Source organism: Tamandua tetradactyla, chromosome 3 (genome assembly GCF_023851605.1).
Source record: "Tamandua tetradactyla isolate mTamTet1 chromosome 3, mTamTet1.pri, whole genome shotgun sequence".
Taxonomy (NCBI): domain Eukaryota; kingdom Metazoa; phylum Chordata; class Mammalia; order Pilosa; family Myrmecophagidae; genus Tamandua; species Tamandua tetradactyla.
This window is the reverse complement of record NC_135329.1, coordinates 30,301,402-30,321,536: the sequence shown is the minus strand read 5'-3', so window position 1 is coordinate 30,321,536 and position 20,135 is coordinate 30,301,402. Positions and strand designations below refer to the sequence as shown.

The 20,135-nt window shown below is 33.6% G+C and overlaps 1 protein-coding gene across 6 annotated transcripts in view; it reads left to right on the top strand.

The window, feature by feature from the left end:
- The window catches only part of INTS9 (integrator complex subunit 9), a 162,834-nt gene that overhangs the window by 13,967 nt on the left and 128,732 nt on the right, over nucleotides 1-20,135 (top strand). For 4 of the 6 annotated variants that reach the window (XM_077152908.1, XM_077152907.1, XM_077152909.1 and 1 more), the window contains exon 2: nucleotides 18,143-18,270. In XM_077152908.1, the coding sequence (XP_077009023.1) occupies nucleotides 18,172-18,270 (99 nt within the window). In that variant the 5' untranslated portion in view covers nucleotides 18,143-18,171. Of the gene's footprint in view, nucleotides 1-18,142; nucleotides 18,271-20,135 lie in introns of those variants that run through there. The other 2 variants (XM_077152911.1, XM_077152910.1) reach the window with 2 other exon arrangements.

The window sequence follows — 20,135 nt, the reverse complement described above, 5'->3', positions numbered from 1 at the left end:
AAGCACAGAAGAGGTTTTCTGGAAGTAACTCTTAGGGATAACTATAGGTAGGTTTAGCTTCTTCTACATAAATAAGCTTCACAAGAGCAAGCCTCAAGATCAAGGGGTTGGCCTATTGACTTGGGAGTCCCTAATGTTTGGGACAATATCAGGGTTTTCCTGGTAATAAAACTTAATAGTTCCATATTTTTTCTCCTACTCCTCAAGGAACTTTGCCAATACTTTTTAATTATCTGCTCAACATACTCGCGGATGTATTCACATATTACATTAAGCCATACAAAATTAAAGCTCCTCATTCACATTCTAGGCTCTATGTGTTTGCGTTATTTAAATGAGCTATTTGGGCGTATTGAGTTAAGGTTATGTGCTATAGCAGAAGCAACATGGTTTCTTCTTTTTAAAGGAAATCGATCTGACTGAAACTTGTTTATTTAATTCATTTAAATTTTCAAAATCCGTTTCTCAAAATAAGAATAGTTTTATAATAGGATACAAATTCATAAAAAAAATTTTTCAGAACAAAATTGAAAGGTATAAAGAAGAAAGTAAAAATGAAAATTACCTGTGATCCTGCCATTTAGAATAACCACTGTTTAACATTTTGGTGATACAATGTGCTATGGTATATGCACACTATCTTTCTGTGTCAATCACTCTAAAGCTATAGTTCAGTTAGGATTATTAGATTCAATTGTGAGTGACAGATAGCATGAATAATCCTTTAACAGGGGCTTAAACAGGATAGATATTTGTTTCTCTCTTAAATAAATGAAGTGAGGAGGTAAATAGTCCAGGGCTGTGTATTGGTTTGCTAAAGCTGCTGGAATGCAATATACCAGAAATGGAACGGCTTTTAAAAATGGAATTTATTTAAGTTACAAGTTTACAGTTGTAAGGCCATAAAACTGTCCAAACTAAGGCATCCAGGTGGCAATAATTCCAATAAATATTTACAGTTCTGTTATAAAAGGGCAAGGGGAATACAAATAATAAGAAACAACTGTCTCTGTCACAACCCTTTTCATTTAATATTATAATGCATGGATTTATTTTACCATTGCACATTTTGGTTTCCATTCCCTGCTGTCCATACAATACTGTATTTTATACTTAAATTTTCGGTACTCCTATGCTTATTTGCCTAGTATAAATTCCTTAAGTGCAATTGCTAGATCAAAGACTACTTGAACATTTTAGATTTTGAAATAATATTGCTCTCCCAATGCTATTTTCTCTTCGCCCACCAAGAGTAAATTAGAGCTTACATTTCCTCACACCCTCATGATTAGTTTCTTTGTTTTTTTGCCAGTGTATGAGCAGAGCATTTTATCTTGGTATAGTTTCAACTTTCAATTCTGTTACTTCTGGAGTGCTGAACATCTTTGCAGATTTGGGGGGGAGAGAGGCCTACATGTTCTTTCCCTATTATCTGTTTGTATTTTTTGCCCATTTTTATGTTAGAGTCTTTTTCTTTTTTGTAGTGATTTGTTAGTTATTTATATATTAATGATATCTGTGCTGGTTTGAAAGGATATATATACCCTAGAAAAGCCATGTTTTAATCTTAATCCCATTTTATAAATCCAGCCATTTCTTCTAATCCTTATACAGTACTGTATGTTCGAATCTGTAGTTAGAGCATCTCCCTGGAGATGTGACTCAATCAAGAGTGGTTGTTAAGCTGAATTAGATAGAGACGTTTCTCCACCCATTCGGGTGGGTCTTGATTAGTTTACTGGAATCCTATAAAAGAGAATGACAAGAGAGAAAGCCAGGAGATTCAGAGAGAGCAGAACAACATAGCCATAAGAAGCAGAGTCTACCAGCCAGCGACCTTTGGAAATGAAGAAGGAAAACGCCTCCTGGGGAGCTTTGTGAAGGGAAGCAGGAGAGAAAGCCAGCAGATGATGCCTTGTTTGCCACATACCTTTCTACATGAAACCCTGACCCTGTTTACCATGTGCCTTCTAACTTGAGAGAGAAACCTTAAACTTCATTGGCCTTCTTGAATTAAGGTATCTTTCCCTGGATGCCTTCGATTGGACATTTCTATAGATTTGTTTTAATTGGGGCATTTTATTGGCCTTAGAACTGTAAACTAGCAACGTATTAAATTCCCCTTTTTTAAAAGCCATTCTGTTTCTTCCAGCAGCTGGCATTCCAGCAGCTAGCATTCCATCAGCTAGCAAACTAGAATAATATCTATTCTCTGTCTTATGTTTTTCCCAATGTGCCATAGTAATTTTTGCCATACAAAAGTTTTTAGTATAAATAATTGTATTGGTATTTTCTCCTAGAATCTTGGCTATGGGATCGTGCTTTTAAAAATCCTTTCCTACTCCAATATTACATCAAATGTTCCCATAAAGTTTTGGAATTTCTTTGCTCACATTCCATACAAAGATTTTCAGAAAATGTTTTATCATGGACCACAGCAGCCTGAAAATCAAAATCAAATTAGATCCTCCACTAAAAGTGAATCCCCCTGCTACCATTTCTGTCAAATCAGTATCAGTAGAGAAGCTGCTGCTTCAGTTTTCTCCCAGGCACTCAGATGGCAGAAGAAACAAAATTTTCTCACCTAACTTGTTACTCGTGCGACTAAGACTCCCCCACCCCTCTAAAAAGCTTTTTCTAGACTGCAAACCATTGCCTATAGACCAGGTTTTTGTCCCTACATAAATGAATGTGAAGAATCCAGCATGAATTAAATGCCCAATAAAAGTTAGCTGTTTTAGAAACTTTTCCACTTAATCAAAAGCTGTTTGTAAATCCATTTCTTTGAAACTCTTAAGTGTGACTAAAAGGAGTGTAAACTTTTCCCTTGAACTACCCAAAAGCACATTCCTTCAAAGGCTGAAATTAGACATACTCTTCTCCTTGCTCATATGCATTATATCATGTATCTTTTACCTAAATAGAAAACTTTTGTCTATGCTGAAAGTCTGTTGAGGTAGGTATGGCCCTTCATGATTATCTCCACAAGGGTCACAGGTAATTCCCTGGTAATCATGGTATCTGTGCTCTCTGCTTCATGATTGACTTTGGTGTCTAGATTGGTCTGAACCCTGAACCTTGAAACCAATTGATTTACCTACCCTGTGGCAAAAAAAAAAAAAAAAAAAAACATTTTTAACATACCTAAAATAAACTCCTAGCTTACTCTCAAATTAATATTAAATTTGTATAGGCCTCCCTGTTGATGCCAATTCTCTAGTCACTAATAAATGGTAAAAAGTTTTACCATTTTGTTAGCTATTTTTCTTCTTATGCTCACTGTCATTGCTGTAAAACTTCAGCAATTTGTATAAATTCCATTGCCCTTAAATTGTTTCTTCTGTCAAATAATTTGTCCCATAAATTATATTTAACATTTCCATACCATTTTCTCATTTTTAAATGATCTTTACCTTCATTTCCATCAAAATCACATGTTGCTTTTTGCTAGCCCTGTATCACTCTTACTGCTTTTGTTCTTATAGGATGTATCAGGCTAATAATGTTCATTAAAAATCTGAAAACTAATCACAAGTACAGCTGTAGACCAAAATACAGAATATAGGTCGATCATATTTGACCTTTAATGTGATTTCATTTGTTGGTAATGGAGCTTTTGCTTTAGAGTATAGGTGTATTCATAGTTTCTATGAAAGTTTAGAGTATTACTTATTTTATTATTGTTAGTTATGCCTACCCTTATTTCTGTCTCTTATATTCCTTATTTTCTTTCATCTCCACTGCCTTTAAAACTTTACCAATAGAAACCTTTACTCCTTTTTCCTAAAATGGAAAAATTTTCTGATTATTAAAAAAAAAAATCTGGTTAATGTGCAGAAGATAAAAAAAAGACATCTGATGGGATGTAGCCTGATACATACTATAAGAACAAAAGCAGTAAGAATGATACAGTGCTAGCAAAAAAATATATATATTATAGATGTGTGTAAAGTAGGAAGAGAAAGTTCCGATATGGTCAGCCACCCCTCTCCTACAATAACCATTTTTACAGTTTGGTTTCTCTGCTTCCAGCCTTTTTTTTTTCCCCTTCAAGTGTGTGTGTGTTTGTAAAAGGGGTCATATACATGGACCTGTGAACTGTTTTTTTCATCACTTACTACGTGCAAGTGCCGGATAGCCAGCAGGTTTGGCTCCTAATCCAAACTCTACCTATTTTCCCTCCCCCACTCTATATTGTTTGCTATCAACATTCCCACCCTTCTTGAGCTCCTGTTGGAGGAATTTTGCCTTTTATGACCTCTGTTTCACAGAGGTTTGCTCATTTTCACACAAAAAACAAGGCCGAGAACAGGATAAGTACAAGGTTGCAGCCGTTAAGTGTCAGTTACTCAGCTGTGTGATACCTAGCCAACCAGAAGTGGCATTTTTGTGTGTTCACCATGCGTGCTACAGCTTTACTGCCCAAATACAAAATTGTCCCTCTCATTTTATCGAACTGTGTAGTCAGTTTGACAGTGAGTATGATTGGCATATTTAACAGCTCTCCTGTAAGATAGAATCGAGATAGCAAATGGAAAAAAGTGAAAGATAATCAAATAAAATTGAAATATATAGAATTCTCTGAGTGTTAGAGGGCCTGGCCCAAAATTCTTAGCGGGGTAATAGTTCCAAATTTGGCTGAGTGGAAGCCAGTAAATCAGGATGGCATGGTAGAAGGCTAGAATTCTCCCTGGAGTTTTTCCTTTCCCTGCCACACTAAGAATCTTATAGAATCTTATAGAATTGTTAGGGCATCCAGTATCTCCTAATGTGCCACAGTTACTGATGGCAGTGAATGTTTATACTCTTCAGTTGTGCTGGAATAGAGAAAAGTTCACAAGCCCTGTAAGAACTAGTTTCCTCATTTTTAAAAGAAATGTTTGGACTAGATGATCTTAGAATACCTTCCAGCTTATAAATTCTGTAAATTCTTCCATTAAGTTCAGAAAGTTAATTGTATTACAATGCAGTGACACAGACATACCTTTATGACAGGTATATAAAAGGCTACACGTTTTGGATGATCTAGTAAAATGATGGAAAAATGAGAAACAACATTCTAGCATTGAAAGGGAGCTTAGAAATACTGGCAGGTGTGGAAATTTTAGGCCCGAAGAATTGAGGGATTCATTCGAGTTCAAAACAACTTAGAAGCAAGGTTAGAACTAACAGTCAGTCTCCTAATTCCTCCATTAAGTGCTTAAATTATAATACTAGGTTAAATGAGATGTTGGATTCAAACTCAGCCCTGATTCCTCTTTAAGACCAAGACTTATTTTCCCAGCTTCAGTGAATGTGGTTTTATCCTTCTCCAGGAATTGTTCCTGCCAGCTGAATAGAGCTACCTTCTCCAAAATTAAGCCTTTAATATCTGGTGGATACAAGGGAGGGGGCTTAAAGACCCTTGCTACAATAAACCTCCTTCACCAAATATCAGAATTTTAAGTCCCTTTTCCGGGGAGCCCAACCTGTAATACATACTGTTGTTTTCACTAGTCTGTAATAGGCCAATACTTCTACTCAGATTTATTATGTTTCTGGATAGTAAGGTGTCTGGAAGTCACTATCATATGAGAAATTGATCAAGTACTGGAAAAAATTGATCTAAAACAAAATGATTAATGAGGGGAACATGATCGCTGTCTTGGGGTATTTGCAAAGCTGTCAAGGGAATGAATTTATTTTTTCTCCAGAGGACAGGGCAGTGACTAGTGGTGTTACAACAGGAATAGATTTAGGCTCATTGTAAATGTAAATGAGAGATACTAGAGGTAAATAATACCTTTTTCATTTTTGTCATCAGTTATGTGGAGCTATGTTGCAATATCTGTGCAGGTGCTTTGTGTACTTTATTTTATTTAATCCTTACAATGAAACTTGCATAAAAGCATTATTACCCCATTGGTGGACTTTTGATAGTTTTTGGTCTTTGCTTGTCTAACATCTGAATCCCATCTTTTATTGGGAATTTCTCACCTTATCAATCTTGGCACCATTATAGAAAATGAAAACACTGGTTGTTCAATTTCCCATCCTCCCTTGTAGGTAGGAGCACATGACTCAGAGCTGACCAAAGGACAAAGTGAATAATGGAGTTCAAACTATCTTGTTTTTCTGATTCTTCTCACTACCCTATAAATTGTAGATTTCTATCTGTAGATGAAATAATTCCACCATGAAATGATATACTCCTTTCATGGAAAATGTTCAAAGACTATTTGATTATCAGGGATATTATAGAGCAGATTTGCAGATTAAGTGGAAGGTTAAATTCTATAAGCCTTCAACGTCCTCTCCCTCCTTTTTAAAGTCAGTTTTGAGATGTAATTTACAGTTCATTGAGTTTGTTTAATATTTTTATTGAGAAATCTTCACCCAATATATTTCATACAAAGTTCATTGAGTTTTGACAAATGAATGCAATGATGTAACTACTACCACAGTTAAGATAAGAGATAGAATGATTTCATTGCCCCCCCAAAGTAATCAATCCATTCCTCTACCCCCAGTTCCTGGCTACCACTGATCTGATTCCTGTCTCTTTAGTTTTGCCTTTTCCGGAATGTCATACAAATGGAATCAAACATGTAGCCTTTTGATTCTGGCTTCTTTCACTTGGTATATGCTTTTGATATTCATTCTTATTATTACATGTTATCAGTAGTCTATTCTTTTGTGTTGTTATCTTGGGCAGTATGTAGCCTGCCTTTACAATTGAGTTGGTGTTAATAACAGATACTTTATTCAGTTAGTAGGAAGCACAAATGAAATAGTGAGTATGAAATATTTGTCAATAATTCTTCTTAGTGAATATAATTTTTACAATGAAACTTCTAGTTACTGCTCCTTTCTAAGTGTCTTTTATTTTTAGAATTCTCTTTCAAGTATTAGCGTTGATGTGTATTTTTATGAATACGTAGATTTTATAAATGTAACTATTATATTAATATAGCATTTCTGGTAGTTATATATCATTTGAAAAAATTCTCATAAAATTATAAAGTTTAGCTGAATCTTAAGAAAAGAAAAGTGTTTTGTCAAAACTTCATAAGACAGGAAAGCCTCAAAGATTTCATTAAAGATACCAGCATAATTTCAGTAATTTGATCTAGAAATCTGGGCGTTAATTTTCTTACTTTCCTTTCCCCCATGGCTTTATCTTATTGATTCATTCTTCTTATGAGGTAGTTTTCTCACTTTATTTCCATTTGCATTGCCATGTCAGTTGTTTTGAGTCTTGCATCAAGACAAGTATAATATTAAAATGAAAATCATGGGCCATTATCACTTCTAAGCATATAGTTCCTTGAAAAGTAACAAATAATACTTAGCAAACTGTATAATAACAATAAAAGAATTATCCTCTACTGGCTTTTATTTGTACCCTGAGACTTTTGTAACGTAAGAAAAAGTAGCACTACAAATTTTCATAGTAATCAGGTAGATATATAATTCTGATGCTTACAAAAGAGAAATCTGATAGCAAAACAGAAAAGACGCTCTGCGTTTCCTTATCTACATTAAGCGATATTAACATTGCCTGCTTTATTTTACATCTGATCTTCTCCCCCTCCCCCTTTGTAAAAATGTGAGTTATAGCTAAAACTAGGGTTACCAACCTTTACTCTTCTTTCCTCTCCAGAGATGACTATTACTTTCCCAATGTTGGTATCTATCATACCCATGTATGTTTTTATGATTTTAGTATATGTTGAAAGTATGTATATCCTCAACATTATTAGGTATTGCTGAATTGTTCTCCAGAGTGGATGAACATTCTCTTCAATACTTAATATCATCAGTCTGTTTAATTTTAGGCAATCTAAGTTTTGCTCATTATTGTCTTATTTAGCTTTTCTGATTCCAGTGATATTGAGTTTCTTTTCATATGTTTATTGACCATTCTTGCTTCCTCATTTCTGTTGGATTTTTAAATTTTTTTATTGCAGTTATTGATTTGTATGCACTCTTTATGCTAAATTGGTTACCAATTTTACTTTTAATAACATGCATTGGAAATATCTTTTCCCAATCTGTGAATTGTGTTTTCGCTCTGTTTATGGTTTCTTTTGAAGGTTTTCATTTTAAATCACAGCAGTCAGATTTGTTAATCTTTCTCTTTATAGCTTGTGCTTTTTGTCTCTTGCTTAAGAAATTCTCTACTACCCTGGAGTGATAAGGTATTATCTTGTTTTTGTATTATTTTCACTAAAAGTTTTTAAGTTTTTTTATCTAAGTATCTTAATGTTTAAACCCCCTGAAATTAATTTTCATATATGTCTGAAGTTATCTCCCAGATGGGTTGCACAATTTCCCAGCATCAGGACTGACTAATCTGTCATTTATAATACAGTCTTTGCCATATGTCAAGCTCATAGATAATGTGTGTACCTCTTTTCTGAACTGTGTATTCCTATTCCATTGGTCCATTGGCTATCCCAGAGCAACCATCACTTTGTTAATTACATCACAGTACATCATAATATCAGATTATGTAAATCATCTCTTCAGTATTTTCTTAGCTAATCTTAGCTATTGACTCTTCCATGTGATATTTAGATTGTGCATCTTAAGTGCATGAAAAATTAGTTTGAAGAGAACTGCTATTTTTTGCACATTTTATTTTTTCTTTCCAACAAACATATCTTTAAGTAGTTTTATAATATCTTGGTAAAGACTTTGCACATGTTTTCTGACTTTTATCCTTTGATTTTTTTTTTTTTTTGCCTTATAAATGTTATAATTTCAATTCTTATTACTTTTCTAATTGTTCCTTACTGGTGTATAAGAACTCCGTTCATTTTAATATATTGATTTTTTTTTCATTTTTTAACTTATTTTTTACTGTGAATTATACATACAAAAAAGCAATAAATTTCCAAGTACATTTTAACAAATAGTTATAGAACAGATTTTAAAGTTTGGTATGGGTTACAGTTCCACAGTTTTTTGTTTTCTCTTCTAGCTGCTCCAAGACACTGAAGACCAACAGAGTATAGTGATTTTTATATTCAGCAACCTTAATTAAAGTAACTTTCATTAGTTGTAAAAACTTGTCTTCAGATGTCTTTTGTTGGCTTCATAGAATGAGTTAGGTAGCTTTCCCTCCTTTTCAATTTTTTTGAAGAGTTTGAGCAGGACTGGTACTAATTCTTTCTGGAATGTTTGATAGAATTCACATGTGAAGCCATCTGGTTCTGGACTTTTCTTTTTGGGTAGCTTCTTAATGACCGATTCAATTTCTTTACTTGTGATTGGTTTGTTGAGGTCGTCTATTTCTTCTCAAGTCAATGTTGGTTGTTCATGCCTTTCTGGAAAGTTGTGCATTCCAGATGTCTTTTGATCATATTATCTGTACATAATGACTTTTATTTATCCATTTCTAATTATTTTAACTTCTATTTTTCTTGTCTTATTGCATTTTGTAGCCTCTCCAGTATAGTGTTGAATTTAAAAGTCATAGTGGACATCCATATCTTGTTCTTGACTTTAAAGGAATTGTAGCTCATGTTTCACCATTAACTATGATGTAGAATTTGTTTAGAAACTCTTCATTAAGTTAAAGAAAGATCCTTCCATTTCTTGCCTTGAATGAATATTGAATGTTTTTCAGATACATTTTCTGACACTTCTGAGCTTTGTTTTCCTCTATATTCATGTATGTGTGATTTATACTAATAGATTTTCTGATGTATCAGTAAGTAAAACCATTAGATGAAAATTCACTAAAAGTGTATTTTAAAAAATGCATTTGCATCAGAAAAAAGCAAACTCATTTCTTTATTCTTCTGCTGGAGAGAAAAGCAAACTGAATCCTTTTTCTCTTTGCTCCTAGATCTTCACAGTATATATTTATGTATATGTATGCAGAGAAAGTATTGGGCACATAGAGACAGGAAACGAAGAGGAAAAAAATGATGTCATTTGCAACCTACTGCATTAACACTATTGCCTATTAAAAATTTTCCTTTATGACTGTATAATTCTTCTAAATAAGATTGAAGAGCTTTTGGCATTAACTCAAACTAGAGATAATAGTTACATTACAAATACTTAAAGGCAATTTCAGAGGTTAAAGTAGTTTATAGTGAGAGAATTTTATAATTTCTTTTGAATGGAAGGCAAAACCTAGCAGAAGAAAAGTATTGCTTATGATGGATTACAGAGCAATTTGATTAATCTATTTGGGATCTTTGCTTTTTTTTTTTGCATTAGTCAACTGAGTCTCTTTGTTCAGACTAGATTATAAATTCAGTCAACATTCTTATCAACTCAGAGTAAGACCTTTTAGAGTACACCAGCTCTACAAATTTATTTTAGGTCTTTGGCAATTCCTTTCTTTGTGTGTAGTGTAATATGGTGATTAAGTGTACAGATTCTGGAGTTTACTTCCAGGGTTCTAATCCTGGCACAGCCACTTACAGCTTTGGCCCATGTTTGAGTTTCATAATCTCTATATCTCATTTTCTTTGTCTATGTTAGGATATACACAGATAGGTTCTTTTGAGAATTAGAGGTTAAATATAATGTTCTTGCAGAGTATACGGCACCTAACGAACATCGTATAACTATAAATATTATAATTGTTCTAAACAAGGACAGGCAGAATGAGAAAGTATATGTTTTAGTTCATGTTTCTTCTTGCAAAGGACAGCCTTATTCCCCAAAGCCAGTATACTAAAATCAGTTTTCTGTTTTGCCAAATAGTTGTTTCTTTAAATGAAGGTCACAGTAATTGATACTGCTTTTGAAGATTTCAGTGAGGGTAAGTTGGCTGGAGTCTTCATAGAAGCTTTTTAAAGAATATTAAATTTGCTAAAACCTAAGAATCATAATGTGATTTAACCTTCTTAGTAATAGATTTAATATTCAGAAAAGCATATTTTGAAATTAGTAACCAGAACCCTGAAGGAATAGATACCTCAGTGGAAGTAATACTAGAAAAATTTCATTTGCTTGCTCATGGGATCATTAAGGAAGCTCATTTCTATACGGAGCTTGGGACAGTGCTTAAAGAGAGCTGAAAAACTGGTTTGTATGGTCCCCTATATAGTACAGATATTCAAGCTGAATAATCACATTAAAAATGTCTCAAGATGAGGACATTTCTTGAGAACTGTCCTGTAGTAGTTAGGTTCAGGTGTCAACTTGACCAGGTGAAGGTACTTAGTTCTGTTGCTATGGTCATGAGCCAATAGCATGTGAAGCTCATCTGTCGCTGCTTACATCTGCAGTCGGCTAAGAGGTGTGCCTGCTGCAATTAATGACGTTTGATTTAATTGGCTGAATGCTTAAGACATACCTCATCTCAGTACTTGCTGCTCAGCCCAGGCCTTTGGAGATGCTGAAAGGAATCACCCCAGTGAAAGTTGTTGGAACCCAGAGGCCTGGAGAGATGACTCTGTGCCTTCTGGTGTAAGAAAGAACCTCAGTTGAAATCTGAGTTGAAAGTTGAAAGCTGCCTTTCCTCTGAAGAACTATACATTTTTAACTAAATAAATGCCCCTTTTGTTAAAAGCCAATCCATCTCTGGTGTGTTGCGTTCTTGCAGTTTTGGCAGACTAGAACATGCCCCAATCTGTTTTGCATAGAATTCTCAGCAATAAAGCGCCATCAAAGATGGGCTCACCATCTAGAATTATAAAACAACAGTAACAAAATCCACTATGAGTTAGTATCAGGAGACACAATACACAGAAGCTTCAGACTCCTAAGAAATTCAGACAGCTGTACAATGTGATGGAGACTGAAGTTAATTTTTAAGTGATTGAAGGCTATGAAGGAATCAGACCTATATATAGTACAAGATGCTATTAAAAAAAAGACAACTTTTAGATATGAAAAATAGGCATTGAAATTTCAGTAGGTAGTTAAATAGCACATTTAACACCACTAAGAAAAGAATTAGTGAGCTGTAAAATAGTTCTGAGTAAAGTACCCAGATTACAGTATGCACAACCCAAAAAATAAACAAAAGCATAGATATGTGAAGGGAAAATTGAGGCATAAAATGAAACAATAATAAGTATTTCAGAAATAGAAACTGGAAAGAATGGGGAAGAGGCAATATTGAGAGTGATAATAGCTGTCTGGTTTTTGTACAACTGTTTAAAACATGAGCCAAAAATAGAGAGAATGATAGGAAAGGAAAGTCATACCTATGTCCATCTTAGTGAAAGATTAGAACACCAAAGGTAAAGAGAATATTTTAAATGCAACCTTTAATGGAACACCAATTAGATTGGCAGCAGATGTCTCATCACCAATAACATACAACAAAAGACAGTGGGAATAATATCTTTAGAATCCTGAGGAAAAGTAATTTGCTACGCTACAATTCTAACACCATCACTGTTGAGGAGTAAAATCAAGATTAGGAGATTTTCAGACCAAGAATGACCAAGAGCTTACCATCAAGAACAATCCCTTGTAGAAGGTATACTAAAGAATATAGTCGGGGGAAAAAGAAGTTAAACCCAGAAGGAAGGTATACAAGAAAGATTGGTAGACAAAGACATTGGTTAAAATATTGGTTAATAATCATTCACTGTTAAAAATAGTGCAACAGATTCATCGGCTATAAGATAACAATTGTAAGACATCATTCTTTTATTTACATAGCGCTAAGGGAAAGAAACAATACTGAGAATTAAGCCATGGCACTGTGCTTTAATGATGCTACTGGACAGTGTATTAATCTGTCAGACAAGTCTATCTTTCCTTTGAAATTTCAAAGAATGTGACAGTTGCCTTCATGTCCACTGCTTCAAATATTATAGAAAATCCTTCTGCACATATTTTGGCTACGTAGCTTCGTGTGGCTTCATCTTATGGAGGCTTGTGGACAGCTTCCATAATAAAAAAAACACCGATAAATAACTAAAACTTAAAAATCAATAAATGACAGTATAATCTGATTATTTGTAAATACAGAACTAACTAGAATAAGCAGCTAGAAGAGCAAGGTTTCTTATAAGCTATTTTTACTTTAATTATGTATATATATTAATTTCAGTTGAAATAGGAAGATATGAGACAATTATCACCAAAAAAAAATGGTGCAGCTGTGTTACCATCTAGAAATAAATTGTAAGACAAAAAGGATTACATAGTGATAAAGTTTGCAAGTAAAATTTAATAACTCTGACCTTATATAACTAGCATTGTAACCTCAAAATTTATGAGGTAAAATCTGACAGAACTGCAAAGAGAAATTGACATGTTTGCAATCATAGAGTTAACTTGTTCACAAATTTCTCTCCTTGTACTCAAGTAAGAATATAGGAGATTTAAATAAAATAATAAACTTAATCTACCCTGTAGACAACAATTAGAATATATTTTTTCAATTTTCATGCACACTGGACCATTTGTGAAAATTGTACAAGGACAACAAAGCAACCTTCAACAAACGCCAAAAAAATTAAGGTACAGATTTTGTTCTCTGATCTCAATAAAATTAGAAATCAGTAACCAAAGATGACCATTACTTATTACATAATTTTCATGTCTGAAAATTCAGTCACACACATGCACATTTCTGAGTAATTTGTATCTGAAAGAAATTATAATAGAAATATATAAGTTTAGAAATGAATAAAATAAAAGCAGTGTATCTACATTTGTGAGATGTGTGCAGAACCATCACTTGAAGGGCTATCTGTATAGCCTGAATGCATAGCTTAATCAGTTGCACATCCAATTGCAGGAGTTGGAAAAATATAAAAGATAAAACTTAGAATAAGAAAATTGAGAGCAAAAATTAAATAGAAACTGAAAAGCAAAATTATACATTTATCTTAATGATAATTGAATATTTAGTTATTAGCTAAAGTGATCAAATATTTCAAATCACAAAGGAAGACAAAAATGAAATGAATAGACTAGAAAGCAGTATTTTGCTCCTGTCTCAGAAATGTTTTTATATGGTAAAGATGTCAGCATTAACTAGATGACAGCATTCCCTAAATTAATATATAGATTAAATGTAGACCCAATTAGTTCCCTGTAGAAATTGATATTTTAGAATTGAACACTAGTCACTAACATATTTGAAAATATTACAAGTTATAAACTTTACAGCATTAGTGGTAAAAATAGAAAAACAAATAAATAAAAAGACAGGTGGAACAAAATACAGATTTCAGAAATATATTCAGACTATTATGGGACTTTTGAGTCCTATATAATAAAAATGACTGAACAGAGGTGAATGGAATCACCTTTAATGAATTTTACTAGGACATTTAAGAAAATGGGCTTGTGTTTTTGTCCCAATAGTAAATAAAAGATCAATTTAAGACAGTTTAAGAAAATAATATTTCCAGAAATGAGTTTGATAGCATACATAGATATTCTGCAGAAGTGTGTCAGATTCAAAAGGATATTTATTAAAGCAAAGTAGTGAATGCATAAAAGTTCGTTATACTATTTTGCTTACTTTGTATACGTTTAAAATTTTCCATAATAGTTATTTTTATTTAATGAAAAAAATGGGAAAAATATCTGATACTAAGTTTAGCCAATAAAAGTTGATCCAAAAAATGTAAATACTGCTTATATATGTTAAGCATATATAGGTCCCAAAACCAGATTCCATTTAATCAACAGGAAAAAACAAATCAACAGGCACAAAAGGAAAATATAGATAGAAAATTGTTACATAGCAGAGCCTGCAGTTTTGTAAGGAAGTAGAAATAAAATTAACATAAAAGCATTACTATGTGATTGTTAAGCTAGAAAAAAATAAAATTATAAAAATCTTCACTTCTCACTCTCAATTGGGTCTACATCCCAGAGGGCTAACTAAGAATCGGCAGTATTTATAGGATTGTTCATTCATTTTACCTAGTTTTGTGAGATACACAGACATTTAAGACATTAGTAAATGCCACTATAGAATATAATTTCTTATACAAAATGCTGTAAATTATCATCCCTAATTATTCTGTAACTATAGCAACAATAAACACATATTCTGTCTCAGACATGGTATTAATTCATTTAGTCTTTGAGGGTTGTAGGTCTACTATTACTTCTTACAGATGAGAGAAGTGAGTCTTTGCAAGGTTAAGTAACTTTCCCTAAGTCACACATTAATAGCTAGCATGACCAGCTTTGAGCCCAGGCATTCTTAATCCAAACTCCACCCCACACCGGCCCTTGCTTTAAGTAATTTCACTCTGACTCTCAAAATAAAGCCATCTATCAAGTAGTTGATTTTCCTGTTTAGGGCCATTTAATTACTTCTGGATAGCTACTATTAAGGTTAAAATTGTGTTTTGGTCCAGATTTTAGATGGTTTTGACCATAATACTGTGGGAATAAACAGTGAAACTGATCTGATATATTACTGATGACACTGTAAATAGGTATAGCCTTTTTTTGGAAAGCATTTTGGCAGCATATTTCAGGAGCCATAAAATGTTCATATTTTCTGACCTAGTTAATGCCACTTCTGGGAATCCTCTAAAGAAATAGTCCAATATGGAAAAAACCATATGATGATCACAGCCATGTTTGTAATAGAGCAACCTGAAGCAACCCTCAATGTTCAACAATAAGGGAATGATTAAACAAATGATGATGGTGTAATACTCAGGCAGCCAATAAAATGAAGTATTATGCAACACAGGCAAAACATAGTGGTAGTGAGTTTTAAAAGCAGGACATAAAATGGTTTATATACTAAAATTGTATAAATAAATATGAGAAAGACAGGGATTATAAAAATAATGGAATTCATGTGAAAGTAGCTAATATTTTTCTTCCCACTATTTTTCTTTCTGTAATATAGAATTATTTCTAATATTAAAATCAAATCACATGATTAACATTTTTCTGTATTTGTCTCATAACCCTCGCTAAATTAAAAAGTTGCTTTATGATTGGAGGCAGTGTATTGGGAACATACAAAAAGCATCATTGGAAGCAGGCATCTCTGGGTACTATGCAGGTACCTCATTTACTGTTTTTGTGAACTTCAGCCAGTCACTCTTTCTGCCTCAGTGGAATCTTTGGAGTCAGGGGACCTCACTGTGTAACTTTGGCATTTCCCAGACAAACCACTTGAACTGTGTAAAGCTCATCTATAAAAAGTGGAGCTAATGAGATCAGGCATTCCTTTAGCTGCTGCTCTGAAAAGATTTCTTCCATTTGGTTATGGCCATTATAAAGTATTCCTCACCTTTCTTTGTCCTTTGATGACAGTAACAAATGTAAAATCTTTCAGCTAACTTTTCTTTTGAGCAGCAGCTTTAACATACTGATCTTCTGGCTCTTGGTGTACTTTGCTACCTATAATTTAGAGTTAAGGATGAAGATAAAAAAGATCTTGTCACTCAGTGTGGCTGGCTAAATTTTCTAGATTTTTAGTTTTATTTCAGTCACTTTTTTCTGATTATAGAAATGTAATAAATCTTTGTTGCTGGACGTGCAGAAAACAGAAAGCTGAAAGAAAAAAATTGTACCATGATTTCCTCATCCAGAAATAACTACTATGAACATTTATTTTACCTTCTTCCAGATTTTTCTGTCTGTCTGGTTTTTTGTTGTTGTTGTTGTTTTGAGAGAAGAAATATAAGAGAGTACTTATTAGAGCATTTGCTATGTTTGGGTCAAGTCTAACATGATGCTTTTTGTTCATTTTTAAGTAGTTTGTCTTTAATATATTACTCTTAGATAGGAATAGAGACCAACCTAAGCTTCAATATGGAACCAAATGAAGATTGGATATCTCCAAATGAAGATAGGATATCTCTGTCTTACTTAATAGGAAAAAATTTTCTGTGATTCTGATATTTATTAAGGAATGAATTTATGTTAAATATAATTACCCATATCATGTCTCTTGAACTTTGGGGGGACAATTACAGTTTTAAATAATTTGTATCATTTTCATCATCAGTAAACTGGTACTTTTTCAGGCCATCAGTTTTGATTTGGAAAATATAATCACCATACATAAACTTGGAGTACAGAAAAATCTTGCAAAATGCACATGATTTTTGGCTATGGACCTTGTCATTTTTAGGACATGCAGTTTTTTAAAAATCACAGGTTTCTGTAATCTCCTCTGGAGAAAAGTGGAACATTTATCCCGTGGTGGAACCAACAGAGTAACAAATACCTGGAAAGATTTAGCTTAAGCGATTGTGGCCATGTGGGGCCAGACATTGATGTTCTGACTTGTGCTGTACTTGTTCTTAAATCAGAAAGAAAGAATGTACTTGTCAAGGGATTAACAACATTGATCCCCTCCGCTTTCTGGGCTTTGCTGTTCAAAGGAGGCCTCTACTGAATGACTTTAAAAGAGGGGGAAAAGGTCTTTCCCTCTTCTTTTACTTCTTTTCTTCAGAGCAGCAGTAAAATTACTAAAGGTGACAGGGCACCGGCCATATAAATAATTTCCACTCTGGCTTGTCTGTCATCACCATTACATTGAGGAGAATGTGACAGATGTTTCAGATCAGTGTATTGTCTTATCTCATTACTCACTTTTTAATACACTATTATGACTTCTGCCTCTTTGACTTCTGAGCTCTACTGCCAGAGGCAAGAGACTTTTGATTGCTAGGGAGTAGGTGTCCCACATTCCTGCTTAGTATCTGTACATCACAGAAGTCACTTGTCCTTTTGAGTCATTTCTTCTAACAAAACTGAGCAGTAAATCTTTATTGGTGTTTGTTAATTAACCTTCACAGCCATTTCCTTTTCTAGGAAACCACTTGACCTGTTTTTAGGAAGAGAAATACAAACTTAGAATATAATTTGAAGAGCCACTTCAAAATTTAGTTAACTTCCACAGCTTTAAGCAATACTTGGATATAGATGAAATACTGGAAATTTGGAGGAGTCCTGAGAGTAGAGCAGATTTTATAGCCTTAAAACCTTCTAATTTAAACAACTGCAGCCCCTTCAAAATATGGTCTGCCCAAGATGTAACGAGGTAGGTACCTTATGAAAAATTGGGTATGATCTGAGTTTTCTTAGTATATTGAACTACTAGGGGAAGTGGTTCCCTGATCAGTAAAAGAAGGAAGCCATAGAAAGTTAGCTGTTCTTAGAAGAGTATTGGTTTTATTTATGTCACTTTACTTTTTAGGTTTTTTCTCTAATTGATTATTGATTGTGTCTTTTTCAGTATTGCCTGTCAGGGCATCCAACGTTACCATGCAATGTGCTCAAATTCAAATCAACCACCATTATGTTAGACTGTGGACTGGACATGACTTCTACCCTCAGTTTCCTTCCTTTGCCACTTGTTCAAAGGTATGTACTGTTGCATTCCAAAACAAAATGACCTTTAGTTTGCTGAAAAATAGTGCCCATTAGTATAATGATTACTAATACCTTGAGTGTTATCAAAAGTGTACATTGTTCTCTTAAAAATGTTCTTTATCAAAATAATTTCCTTTGGCTGGGTTGATGGAAAATGTTCTATTGATTTATTGATTGACTTCTTTATTATAACTTATTCTAAGCTTCTATAAAATGTTCCTGCAACTGCTTAGTGCAAGTGAGGTCATATATTTTTCATCTTTCTTGCTAATTCATATAAGAGCTGACCTGATGAGCCCAAGAATTGAATTTTAGAATCATTTAACTACTTTTTCAGAGACTTGACATCTTAAGAGTCTGACATTTCTTTTTGATAGGTATCTACATTATTTTCATACTAGTCAAGTTTAAATATCATAGAATCATATATGCAGCTGAAGACCATGTCTTAAAGCAGATAGATTACCTCAGGCCTACAATCACTGTTTACCCTTACTGAAGTATCATCATAAGACATTGGTTTCCCGTTTGCTGCTTTTAGAAGCAACAATTTATAAGAGAAATGGCTAACTTTTAGAAATTAAATATACTCCCAGTAGCAAAAGACTGATATTGCGTGCAAGAGGGGATATAGAAAAGCTACCTAAAGCTGATTTAAGAGCTTAAAAGCAGTACAAGTGGGTAAGCTAATTTTATCTCAGTCATTCCTGAAGACATCATTGTATGCAGTTATTGTTCATAACAATAATCCTGTGAACCATCTTGAAATATTATTATTAAGAACAACGATTGATTTTTCAGAGATAAGGGAAACAATAAGGTGATGTGGATAAGGTCAGAGATAATTCCAGACATTTTTTGCAAAGCTGGTAGAATTCAGTGAAAATTGTACCCAGCGCTTAGAAAATACATTTACTATTCTACAGATAATTTCCAAAAGAATAAAAATAATATATTTACAATTGTTCAGGAATTGTAGGTATCATATACATTGCTTGGCAAAAATAGCTAAGGGTTATTTCTTATTGAAAAAGCCTGATATTACTGTCTGTTTCCCCCAAAAGGTTAAAACATTTATTCATATGGTGTTTATTAAGAATCTACATTGTGCTGGGACCAGGGATTACAGATGTGAACAAGACAACTTCCCTTTCCTCGTGAAACTTATAGTCTGTCAGAGGAGAGAGATATTGCAGAGTTGAAAATTTAATTATATTTGTGATAAGAGTATAGCTATATATTTGTGAAAATTACTGGAAAAGTAAAATACAAGATACTATGAGGGCATACCAAAGGGCACTAACCCACTCTGTAGGTGCATGGATTTTCTAGGTAATCAAAACCTGAATTGGATTCATCAAAACAATCCCAGCTGCATCTTTTCCCTTAGTGTTCATTCTCTTCTTTACCTAATAACCTTATACTTACTGCCCTGGCTCAGCACTGGAATCCATTTCCACTCTCTTTCCTTTTTGCTATTGTTTTACTCTTAGAAGGGGGTTCTACTAGTAAAATGATTGCAACCCTCCTAATTCCATACGAAAAGTGCTGCCTTAGCTCCAGGGCTAGAAACCTTGGAGACTTACTTGGCTTCTTTCTTTTACATCGTACACCCAATCCATCATCAGCAAATCCTTTTGGTTCTATATTCATCTTCACTGCTCATATTGGACAAAGGCAATGGATTCTTTGGCTTGATGTGCTCAGTTACCAATTCCTTAGACACAGGTTTTCAAAGAGAGAAAGAGTTTATTACTAGGCATGTAGTAAGATAGCAGATGGCCTATTGGCCCAAAATCTGTCTTCCCGAACTGCAGTAATTCTGCTAGTTTTAATAGAAAAGAAGATAGTCAGGG